The sequence below is a fragment of the Bos mutus genome, chromosome 27, assembly GCF_027580195.1.
Source record: "Bos mutus isolate GX-2022 chromosome 27, NWIPB_WYAK_1.1, whole genome shotgun sequence".
Classification (NCBI taxonomy): domain Eukaryota; kingdom Metazoa; phylum Chordata; class Mammalia; order Artiodactyla; family Bovidae; genus Bos; species Bos mutus.
The window spans coordinates 11,468,855-11,481,672 of NC_091643.1; the positions used below are offsets into that span (position 1 = coordinate 11,468,855).

The 12,818-nt window shown below is 49.1% G+C and overlaps 1 protein-coding gene across 3 annotated transcripts in view; it reads right to left on the reverse strand.

The window, feature by feature from the left end:
- PLEKHA2 (pleckstrin homology domain containing A2) overlaps positions 1-12,818 on the reverse strand; it is a 64,482-nt gene that overhangs the window by 6,116 nt on the left and 45,548 nt on the right. For all 3 annotated transcript variants that reach the window (XM_070364391.1, XM_070364392.1, XM_070364393.1), the window contains exons 6-10: positions 10,383-10,523; positions 9,711-9,857; positions 9,318-9,386; positions 8,849-8,919; positions 4,541-4,604 (exon numbers count right to left, since the gene is read on the reverse strand). In XM_070364391.1, coding sequence (XP_070220492.1) covers positions 4,541-4,604; positions 8,849-8,919; positions 9,318-9,386; positions 9,711-9,857; positions 10,383-10,523 — 492 coding nt within the window. The remainder of the gene's footprint in view (positions 1-4,540; positions 4,605-8,848; positions 8,920-9,317; positions 9,387-9,710; positions 9,858-10,382; positions 10,524-12,818) is intronic.

A 12,818-nucleotide genomic window follows, 5' to 3' on the forward strand; every position in this document is an offset into this window, starting at 1 on the left:
TTATTTATCAACTCCATACAATGGTTTACAGATGGGAAGCTGACCAGGTCTTCACTGCCTACCTGTTTTCTGTGGTATTCTTTTCAGCCTTCCTAAGGATTTCTGTACATATTTCTATATGTCTTGAAGTCTCTCTCAGATTCCTTGGGTTGTTTGAAAAGATATTGATCATTATTTCTATTATAAATAATGTTATTCATAAATGCTCCTCTCTATGTCTATAGTTTGTTTGGACATTTAAAGTAAAATTGTCTTATATTTCAACTTGCCTTTGAGATATTGCTTTTCTCTGGATAAACATTATTCTAGTGCTTAAAATATTTTTCAAATAGAAAGGCAGATATTGATCCCACCTGAGAAGAAATAGAATATTATGTTATTGAGCTCACAGTTAAAATCTCTATTAGTAGTTTTAAGAACTGGACTCCACGGGCGACAGAAATTCAGTGAAACCTCCAAAACTGTATGTGAAGATTACAGTATATGCGTATAATCTATCTTTTATGAAAAGCCTGTGCTTAGCTTTCATCAGAAACTCAAAAATATCTTAAAACCACATCACAAAGGCAGTTTCATGAACCAGAGGTAAAAACCAGAGCTGAAATCCACCCACCCCATGGTGAATTACTGAGACTGAAAAAAAAGGCTGAAAACTCAGTAGAACAGGAAGGGAAGTGCCAAGCTTATACCTTCATCTCTTACGGGTCTGCTTAAGTGTGTGCTACACTTCTGGTGCTTGGTTCAAAAGAAAAAGTAGGGTTTCTGTCCTTGAGGGCAGTTTTTGAGGCGAGAGGAACAAAGGGTATTAAATGAATCACTGCAGACTGTGGTTTTTATTGCAGTCTGATGAGCTTTGATTGAGGATCTGCTATCAGCATCACAACAGATGCAATGGTTTTAAGCACTGAATTCTAACAGGTCATCAATAAAAGGCTTCTAGAACCTCCTTTGGTGGGCCAGTGGTTTCCACTGCAGGGGGCACAGGTTCAATCCCCTGGTCAGGGACCTAAGATCCTCATGCCACAGTCAAAAATAAAAAATAAGAGACTTCCAATATATATTACTGGTTACTTCTGTTGCAACTGCCCAGAATTTTTAGGCAGCCCCTTCTTAATTCTATTCCCAACCTCTGCAGCCCTCCTTTCCAACAACTAATAACCCCTACCCTCTCTCCAGGAGCAAATCCCACCTTCAGATACAGCCCTGCCACGTATGATCCATTCAAAGGGCAAAACTGGCCACAGTCATCTGAAAGAGAGATTAAAATATCCCCTTTTTCCAAATACATGTCTCTGCGGGGCCAGATTTTCTTCATACTCTTCCATCAAAACAACATATGGCCACAGACTGAATGCAGAAGCAGATCTGAGAACCCTGCTGTCTTCCAATAAGCCAGCCATTAAAGAGATTTGCAAAAATACAAAAAAAAAAAAAAAAAGATGCTACTCCTGTTGCTTCTCTGTTTTAGAAACAGAGTTATTTTTCATGAAATGTTGCTTGTGATAACACAAATGAGTTTACGGTGGTTGTCTTTAAATGAATAAATACATATTCTTAAAGAGTTTTAATCTCTACTCTTCTCCACCTTTCTGAGTCTGCTGCTATACCCAGATTTGCCCAGTCCCTCATTTATTTATTCAGGGCCATGTGAGGGTTCTTTTACCCTAGAAATGTGACAGCAGATGGAAAAGGAGGACAGAAGTCATGATAAGGTTCTGGTTAATGTGCAGACACTCTTGCCAACGATGCAGTGTCTTCTAAACACTTTTTGGTTGAGTTCATGTTTCCCAAGCACTATCTCCACCCAAAGCTCTGTCCTAGACTCTCATCTGGCATCATCGTTCACCTGGCATATGTTTACTTAGCACCACCATGTCAGGCACCATCCATCTGGGGCTGTCCTAACAGGTCACCTTGGACATCTTGCAGGAACCACAACCACCTGAGCAAGCTTCCCTTTGCCCTCGACAGCCCCTCCTTCCGTGTGTCCGTCCTCCGCAGTGACGGCTGCCATCAGTCGCCCTGAGGCTCCAGCCTCAGGGTCTTCACCTCCCGTCTCTCCCTTCATCCCACATCCAATCAACTTTAAAGTCCTGAAAAGGACTCTTCAAATTTTTCCACTCTTCTTCACCCATCCGATATCAGGCTTCCTTATCCCGCACTGAAACCATGGCAATAGCCTCCCAACTGCTCTGCTGGCTCCTGTCTCACCCTTTTCTTATCTGTCTCCTACACTGCCAAGCCACTATACCACACCAACCAGGACATTCATTGCCAGGGTCCAGGGTCCTGTTGAAGTGGCCAGGATCAAGGACTATCATCTCCCCTTTACAGATGAGGAAAACAAGGCTCTGAAACTTACGCCATTGTGCAAATGGGATTTTTAAGAGGCAGATCCGACTGGGTCACTGCCCCAGCTTAACTCCAAGGGCCTAACCTCCAGGATAAAATACAGCTTTTTAACAAGGACCCTCTATATCAGCTTTCCAGCACCTGAGCCTCTTTCACCTCTAGGCTTTTTTTTTTTTCATATGCTGCTTGCTGTTCCCTCTCCCTGGGCCAATACTTTGGCCACCTGATGCGAACAGCCAACTCATTAGAAAAGACTCTGATGCTGGGAAAGATTGAGGGCAGGAGGAGAAGGGGACGACAGAGGATGAGATGATTAGATACCTTCACCGACTCAATGGACATGGAACTCGAGCAGACTCCAGGAGATAGTGGAGGACAGGGAAGCCTGGCATGCTGCAGTCCATGGGGTCACGGAGAGTCAAACATGACAGCAACTGAACAACTCTCTGGGCCACTTTTCCTCCATCTTCCTTCAGGAACTTCCCTTAATTCCCTGAGACTAGGGAGGTACCCTTCTTAGGAGTTCCCATAGCAACCACTACTTACTCTAAAGGCAGCCCTTCTCACACTTTCTTCCCACCCCCACTGCCCACCCCCCCGCCACCACCTCCATGAGTGAGGTTGCTTAATTAACACACATAGGTTCTTTGGTCATATTCTGCATGCCATACTGGGATCACCCAACCGTCTAAATTATTTTTTTAATTTGCATATATTAAAAGTTAATACTCTGCTGTAAAATTCGATTTCACACATCTGCCACTACAGTATCACACAGAACTATTGCCTGCATGCTAAGTCGCTTCAGTCACAGCCAACTCTTTGCGACCCCTGTGGACTGTAGCCTGCCAAGCTCCTCTGTCCATGGGGATTCTCCAGGCAAGAATACTGGAGTGGGTTTCCATGCCCTCCTCCAGGGATCTTCCTGACCCAGGGATCGAACCCCTGTCTCTCATGTCTCTTTCATTGGCAGATGGGTGTTCTTTACCACTAGCACCACCCGGGAATAGTTACACTGCCCTAAGAGGTCACCTGTGTTCACCTCCCCAGCATGCCGACCCCCACCTCATCACACTGTTCTAATTGCTGGTTTTCTTGACTGTCTCCCTCTCTGGTTCAGGATCTGCTCTGTTGAATGTTGGGTCCCCAGGTCGAGGCAACGCTCTGCACTCTGAGAAGAATCTACAGATATCTGTCAAATCCAGGAACTGGAAGTTCTTGTTGTACCTACAGCTCAGACTTTGGCCCCGAACAGCACGGAGGCTGCTCGAAGGCCCCAGCACTTTCCAGGGCTCTTCCCGGGTGTTCATCTGAATGAATGGAACCCACAGATGCCTCCGGCTGTCAGCAGGTCTGCTGGGCTCAGCCAGGGGGGCCCGTTCGGAGGGCACAGCTGCTCACGAAATGGCTGAGAGGCGACCTCGTGAAAGGGAGGGCATTTAGTGGGGAGCATGCAGGAAGCCCTAAGAAACGTTGTGCGGGGAGGCCCCAAATTTCAACCAACACACCCCACAGCAGCCTTGGCACTAGAAAGGCAGCATCATCACAAGGCGGGGGAGTCAGGGGACATGCCGTCTGTGGACTGACCGCTAGGCGGGCCGGGGTGGGGACTAGGGCTTGAAAGTCTAGGCCGTGCTAGAGGCTGGAAATCTGCCTTTCCAGCTCCCATGATCTGAGGAGGAGCTGGGAGAACTCCAAAGCCGTGGGTGGAGGGGAGACGCTTCTGAGAGCTGAACGGCGGCGCCCACACAGTGGCTTTCTCTGTGCAGCTGGCTATGCACCTGGTCCCCGCACAGGGCCCTCTGTGCTTTGGTCCTTCCGCACGCAGCGCCGTCCACACAGACGGGGCTTATAAATACCCTCCAAGGGAGAAGTGAAACCACTGACCAGTTCTCCTTTTCTCTGCTTAGCTGGCGCCTGGGAGCCGAGAGCAGCTGGTACAAGCTCACAGTCCCCAGAGAGATGGCTCGGGCCACTCTTATTATTTTATGGTTGGGAAGCTTGGGGCAAACATCCTGTTTAGAATGAAATGGGACCCGGACTGACTGACTACCAGGGGCCTAAATTTACCGCCGAGAAACTTCGAACAAAATAAAAGAGAAAGCAAAGGGAAAGGTAGGCCTGCAAGTACACGCTCCACAGAGAAGGAAAGTCCCCGACTTCTCGGGATGGGGGAGGAGCTTTTTACCTGCACGTAGAAGGTCCTGGAGCTGGTTATTATTTCAAACAGGTTGTCCCTCATCAGCAGATCGCTAGACAGAGAGAGGGAAAGACGTTATCAGGTATGCTGGTCACCCACCAGGGACCTGATTCAAGCTAAGACGGGTACCTGTGCCGCCTACCGTAAAAAGGGGGTTCACAGGCCCTTCCTCCTGCAGCCCCTGCCTCAGAAAGCATTGCCCTGTTTCCTTCAGCTTCACTCCCTGGAGGATCTCCAGTGGTTTAACCATCCCCATGGACACCCCCTCCCCAATACACACCACCATCAGTTCGCACAAGACACAGCTCCTTGCTTCTAAGACCTCCTGCTTCATATGCACCACACCCCAACACGGCCTACAGTTGTGTTTCTTTAGTGGCCAAGATGTATCAAGTGTTTTGTGAGAGGTACCGTTTTGAGAGGTTTTATTTTAGGGTCAAGTAATGAAAGTCTTACTAGATATAAACACACCCATGTAAATACACAAGCTGTTAATATCCATTATATCTACATTAAATATATATATTATATACATATGTTTATTTGTATGTATTATAGAGAGATAACAGACATACAACAGTATATTCATAAAAAAAAAACAGTAAATTTGTTTCCGGTGTACAACATGATTCAATATTTGGATATAATGCAAATGATCACGGAGAAGGCAATGGCACCCCACTCCAGTACTCTTGCCTGGAAAATCCCATGGATGGAGGGGCCTGGTGGGCTGCCGTCTTTGGGGTCGCACAGAGTCGGATGCGACTGAAGCGACTTAGCAGCAGCAGCAAATGATCACTGTCTAGGCAACACTCACCACGCTACATAGTTACAATTTGTTTTCTTGTGATAAGATGATAACTTTTAAGATCAACTCTTTTAGCAACTTTCAAATACAGTGCCCTTAACCACAGTCACCATGCTATACACTCCATCCCCAGGACTTATTTATTTTATAACTGGAGGTTTGTACCACTCAACTCCCTCCACCCATTTTGGTTACCCCCAACCATCCACCTCTGTTAACCCCCAATCTGTTATTTGTGCTTTTTAAAAAACCTTTTGGCCGAGCCATATGGCATGTGGGACCTTAGTTCCCCAACCAGGATCAAACTCATGCCCCCTGCATTGGTGGTGCAGAGTCTTAACCACTGAACCACATGGAAATCCCTGTCTTTGTGTTTTGAGATGCGCTATTTCATCCAATCTTCACCACCATTCAATGAGGCAGTAAGACTTTCCCCACTGGGGAAACCTGGGCTCAAAGAGGTTCTGTGACTGGTCCACGGCACCGAAGTAAGTAAACGGTAGAGTCAGGATATGAATCTGGGTCTGATTCCAGAGTCTACACTCTTAATTACTCCACCACCAGGCCTCTCCTAAGGGACCCAAATCTCTCATTTCCAAAGCCTTTCTCCATCCGCACAGCAACCATATTCACGTCACCAAATCCCTGCTCTCAGAAGGGGGCTAGATGCGAAAGAGGAGAAAGGGAAGGAGAGTGTGGACCATTTAAAGATGCTTCAAACTGGGGGTGAGGTTTGTAAGAGGGCTCTGACTTCTGCAAGGAAGAAGGCTAGAAGTAGTTGATGCTTAGCCACAAGCCTCCAAATGGCCAAAATGATTTCCAGGGTGAAACGCCTGCCTGGTGTGTCCAGTCTCTGGGGGAACATACAGGAGCAGGAGATCTACCTCCTTCCCTATAAAAGAACATTAAAAGCAAAACTATAGAGTCAAACACTGAAGTGTGTGTTACATGCCAAGAGTTAGAATGATTCCAAGAAAGGACTAACTGCAGGTGGACATCCCTGGCGGTCCAGCGGTTAAGACTGCACTTCCTGTACAGGGAATATGGATTCCATCCCTGGTCCGGGAGCTAAGATCCCACATGCCGAGCGGCACGGCCAAAATTTTTTTTTTAACGTAAGAAAGAAAAGACAGGACTGATCACAGACAGGGCTGGCTTTAGGAATCAGGGCCTCGAAGGAAATGGCAGATGTGTGGCCAGTGACAGGGGCATGTGGGCAAAAGAGAAGCATGAGATTAAAGACCCCCAGGAGAGGGGACAGCTATGGGGTGGGGGTGGGGGGGTCAGATAGACTTAGGGCCTGATCCTGACTCCACTGGGAAATGGTATTTCAGGCATATGTCTAAAACTTTGTGAGCCTTTGCACTCCAGCTGTACAATGGAAATCAGAAGCCCGTCTCTAGCAAGCTTATCACCACAAAGATCAGTTGTAAGTTATACGCGGCATCTGGTGCAACGAGAAAGTCACACGGTGCTCATCTGAAATGCATGTCATTAACTATTGTAGTCCCTTTCTGAGTATCTGAGAGGAGATGGCACTTCCTTCTGGCTAAAGTGGTTTAACCTTTCAAACTATTCATGCACGTACATACAGTCATGTAATCAACTGCTGGGGAGGAAAAAGCAAAACTGGGAGGAAATCCCCACCCTTTTTGCATCCATTTCTCATTTCTCAGGCTGTATGAAGCCTTTTGTGCTCTGTTGCTTCAGTCGTGTCCGACTCTTTGCAACCCCATGGACTGTAGCCCACCAGGCTCCTCTGTCCATGGGATTCTCCAGGCAAGTATACTGGAGTGGGTTGCCATTTCCTTCTCCTATGAAGCCTTTTAATTCAATTCAATTCAACAAACATTAACTGACTATCCAGGTGCCCAGAAGCCCCTTGACTGGGCTGGGGAGAAGCCTAGTCTCACAGGCCTGGAACCTGCAGAGTCTGGGAGCTTCCTTCCCCGGGGATCTGCCTGTCTCTCAGTTCTCTTTCCCACAGTTCAGTCTGACTCTGCCGGTCAGCGTCTCAGGTGAAGTGTGAAGCGCTCTCAGGACCCAACATTATCTGGGTTCTCTAAGCCACCCGAGCCCACCTGTTGACCTGCATAGGCCTCCAGGGTCAGGAACAAGTCCCATCTCTCCTCCACCCACGGTCAGCTCCGGAGCCACACTTCTGGAACTTCCATCTGTAGCTGCTCTCACAAATGATAATCTGTCGGTGGGAACTTTCCTTATCTTCTAAACTCTGCAACTGCTGTTTGCAAGGCTCACGACAGTCCCCACTTCCGTGGGCCACAGCTCACCTCGCTTTCATGCAAGACCCTCCCACGCCTTCATGTGAGAACAGTCAGCCTGCTGTCAACAGCTCCCCTGGTGACACTGGCTCTGCACGCACAGTCCGTGGGAGGGAGATACAGCGAACTGCCCCTGCAGACTGCTGACGGAGGGCCGAGCGAGGACCGCCAGGAGCCCAGATGCCCCTGGGTCTTTAAAGCTTGGCTCCAAGGGCACCGGTATGGGTGCCGGATATGGGAGAGCCATTGAATGGGCCCCAGGTCCGAAATTCGTTCTGCCCTCCGTGGCCCTGGAAAGGTAACCATTTCCTGGAGGAAAGAGGAACAGCTTAAAAAATACTTCTTCTTCCTGCCCGACAGCATTGCCGTGAATCAGCCCTATGTTACGAAGACAACAGGGGACCTCCCTGATGGCTCCGTGGTAAAGAATCCACCTGCCAATGTAGGAGACAACCCCTGATCTGGAAAGATCCCACATGCCATGGAGCAACTAAGCCGTAACGATTGAGCCTGTGCTCTGGAGCCCAGGAACCAGAACTACTGAGCCCACGAGCCTAATTACTGAAGCCTGCATGTGCTACAGCCTGTGCGCCACAACAACAGAAGCCACCAGAATGAAAAGCCTGTGTGTGCACCACAACTACAGAGTAGCCCGTGCTGGCCATGACTAGACAAAAGCCCACACAGCAATAAAGACCCAGCACGGCCAAAAATAAATAAATTTTTTTTTTTAAAGAAGGTATCAAGGATTTTGTCAAAAGGAAGAGAAGAGAAAAGGCATAACAATTCAGGTCAGAGGCACTGGTACAAACAGGGCTCTGAGCAAATGTGCTAAAAAGTGAGTTACTAAGGGTACAGTGCCCCCCTCCCCCGAGGGTCAGTCCTCCTGGGCAATGAGCATCCGACGCCTGAGAAGGACCTCTCTCTCCTCTGTTCCATATTCTTTCTTTTCCTCCATAAGAACAATGTTACATAGGCTCATCTGAGCAGTGAGAGTAAAGGGCTGGGAAGTGGGCAGGTTGGCCCAGTGCACCATCTTGCAGCTGTGACCACTTGGATGGAGACAGGTAGCCACAGATGTCAGGGAGACAAAGTCCTCCTGCTCTTAAAGGAAGGCTCTGGAACAGAGCCTCAGACAGGGAGTAACGGGAGAGCTAAGATGGCATATGGGGTTCTGACCAGAGAAGAAGAAGCAGAGACAATTACCCAGACTTGACCAGACACTCGTGGGTCTTGAGAACATCCTTGAGGAATATGGTACGAAGTGGTTCTCGGTCCTGGGGGAGGAAACGGGGAGACAGAGTGAATGAGGCTGTCTGCCCAAGGCCACGCTGGGACCAGCCGGCCATTATCATCAGACATGACTGGCTGAAACCAGGCTGCAAACAAGACAAGGTCCCGAAACAATCAAAAGAGGAGGAAAAAAAAAAAATCTAAGATGCTCTGCGGGTCTCAGCACACACAGGGAGGGAGTTCATTAAGGCCACTTTAATTTCATGGCAAAGCTGCCCACACCAGGTGGACGGAGCTAAGATGCCGCACACTCCCAGCACACAGATGAGTCTGTGTGCCCACATCTCTGTTCACACACATGCGCGCGTACACACACACACACACACACACACCTGTGTGTGAGCCCCCTCGGTCTCCTGAGGGCCCCAGAGCCACGACAAACCTGCTCACACTTGAAGTAGCAGATGGTAAAGTCATCCAGCGCAAAGAAGCGCCGCTTCCAGCTCTTGCGCTGCAATAGAGGGTAGAGAGCAGAATGTTAGAAGAGGTCCCGGGGGGTGCATTCTGGTCCTAAGCTCCTGGGAACCGCAAAGGCCAGGCTCCCAGCTTGGGGGACCGGGGTGAGGAGCCAAGGATTTCTTCCTCTGCGGAAACGCCTGGGAGCACCGCGGACAGCAGGGCGCTCATTTCCTTTGAGCCCCTCCAGGAATCGGCCGGTGTGGGCGTGGCCGGCTCCACCCTCCTCCCAGCAATCTGCCCTCCCCTAGGGCTCGCCCACACCCACTGGCTCCGGGGATCCCCAGAACCCCCTTCAGTTCCCCTCGCGGACACTCACCACGTTCCCTTGCTTCACACAGTAGCCGCTTTTGATGAGGGGCGGCCCGGTGGGACCTCGGCAGCCGGTCGTGGGGATGTAACTCTGAGACCTCCGAAGGATGGCGTGGGAGCCGGGCTCACCCACTTCCTGCCCATCCCCGCCGTTCTACATGGAAACGGGGACGGCAGAGTTAGCGCCTCCCTGCTCTTGACACGGCCCCACCTGCCTTCCCCAGCAGCCCTGGCCAGTCACCTCTTCCTCTTGGCCCACGAGGGCAGTCAAATAAGAAATAAACCAGAAAGTAAACTTTTGCCTTGGGCAGGCACTGTACAGGGTGCTTTCACAGAGCAAGGCTGGGGAGGGCAGGCAGACCCAGGAGAAAGGGAAGGGCTGCCAAAGCAAACCAGACGAGGCAGAGGCACAGTGAGCTTGTTGCCAGCCACCCTCGGCCCCGCTTCCCACGGGCTTCACAGGTGCCAGTCCTCGTGGGTGATGCAGAGCCATCCTGGCCACAGAGCTTCAGATGCAGCGGCCTCGTCTCTGCACTGTCTGTATTCTCCATCACCCCACATATACGAGCTCCCCCACCCCTGCCCTCTCCTTGGTCCTGCCCTCCTGTCATGTCACTGACACACCATGGACACCCCCGGACCCCCCGTGCCCCAGCCTGGCAGCCCCAGGCCCCAGCACCTGGTTGATGGGCGTGTGTACCACCACCCCTCCGATGATCTCTGTCTTGTAGGCCACCTGTGGCTTCTTCTCTAAGGCCAGAGGAGTTGCTAAGCTCTTGAGAACTTCGGTCGTCAGGGGCAGGTTCCCAGCTTTGGGTACCTGGGAAGAACGACAGTGTGGTTAACTGGGGAGGAAAGCCCAGAGAAAGCAGGGAGGTGACCAAGGAGGCGGGGAGGAAGAAGAAAGTTAATGTGCCAAGTTATAGTAAGATACCCCTTCCCCCCATGTCCTTCCATCCATCCAAACCTGGATATGAGGAATTCAGCAAACCACTCCCACCACACACACACACACAGCCACACACTTACTCAACAAATGCGCTGAGCACCTACTCTGAGTGAGTCAGCCCCTGCCTGGCTAGAGACCAAAGATAAACCAGCAAACACAGACACACTCCATGTCCATGCTGATCAGGGAGACTGATCGCAAACATACAGCAAGACTAACAGTCAGAATAATTACAAATTGTGGTGAGTGCCTTGAAGACAATAAACAGGAGCTGAGACTGACAGCAGGGCAACTACTGGAGGGGACTGGTTGGCATTGTGGGCACGGTTGGTGTAGGTCTCCAGGGGAAAGAGATGCTCAAACAGTGCCCTGGAGGATGAAAAGGAGCCAGGAACATAAAGACGGGAGAAAGGATGCTTGGCAGTAGGTGAGACGCCTGTGGCATCTGGTACAGGACTTGGGGAGCATGTCCCAGGGCTTGGGGTGTAACCTCTGACCTGTCACTAAATGAGTGACACAGTCATAGAGTTATCATGGTCATCAAACGATGAGAGGATATAAATTCAAACACTTAAAATATGAATAAAAATACAAAAGTTTTTAATTAAGATATTCTAAGTAAACTTTTTTAAAATTAATTAATTTATATTTTTTCGGCCGTTCTGAGTCTTCACTGTTGCATAGGCTTTCTCTAGTTGCAGTGAGCCAGGCCTATGCTTCCTTATGGTGCTTGGGCTTCTAATTGTGGTGGCTTCTCATGTTGCAAAGCTTGGGATCTAGGTGTGTGGGCTTCAGTATTTGCAACATGCGGGTTCAAAAGCTACAGCGCTTGGGCTCAGTAATTGTGACGCACTGGCTTAGCTGTCCTGTGGCACGTGGGATCTTCCAGGACCAGGGATCAAACCTGTATCTCCTGCATTGGCAGGTGGACTCTTAACCACTGGACACAGGGGTTTAATAACTTTTTATTAACGGTACTAGCACTTACAAATATCACCCTCCTGCAAAATGATTTATCTTTGATCCTCTCCAGCTGATCAGAGAGTTACAGAATTTTTAGGGCACGTTTGAGACCACAGGTTGCTGGTGGTCCAAAGGCAGGCTTGCCCCGACCATGTCTCGTCTGTCCTATCCAGTATGTTTTTCAACCTGCAATTAAAATCTGAAATATTTCATACAAAACAATCTTGTTTTCCAGCAAAGCAGCAGTTCAATCTTTGGATGGGGAACAGATTCCTCAGTTCGTCCCAGTCCTGACCATCTTCCCAACCCGAGGTCACTTATCCTCATTCATGTTGCCACTTTTCTTCCTCTTTGTCCATTTCTCATTTATAGGAAAATCTTTCATCACCAGAGAGGCCCAGAGCAGTCCAATCATTTGCCCAAAGCCATGATGAATATTAACATCTAAGCAGAGACCAAGTCCCTGAACTCTGCTGGTTCAGTCCCCACCACACCACAAAGCCTGTCCTTCACAAGGCCCCAAGACCCCATGTGAATCTGCCAGGAAAGTAACTGCAGACCCCAAAAGAAAACCTAACATCCTGTTTCACTTCTTCTACAGCCTTGGAAGCTAGAAAGACCTAAGAATCCAGATCTTTCAAGAGCTCACAGCTCAAGGATATATTATACAACATGGGAAATATAGCCAATACTTTGTAATCATTTAAATGGAAAGTAACCTTTAAAAACTGTAAAAAAAAAAAAAAAAAGTTTAAAAAAGAAAAACAAAAACACTATTGCAAGACTTCCCTGGTGCTCCAGTGACTAAGATTCCACACTCCCAATACAGGGGGCCTGGATTCGATTCCTGGTCAGGAAACTAGATCCCACATGCTGCAACTAAGATCCCAGTCAGTTCAGTCGCTCAGTCATGTCCAACTCTTTGCGATCCCATGGACTGAAGCATGTCAGGCCTCCCTGTCCATCACCAACTCCCAGAGTTTACTAAAATTCATGTCCATTGAGTCGGTGATGCCATCCAACCATCTCATCCTGTCGTCCCCTTCTCCTCCTGCCTTCAATCTTTCCCAGCACCAGAGTCTTTTCCAATGAGTCAGTTCTTCGCATCAGGTGGCCAAAGTATTGGAGTTTCAGCTTCATCATCAGTCCTTCCAGTGAATACTCAGGACTGATCTCCTTTAGGATGGACTGGTTGGATCTCCT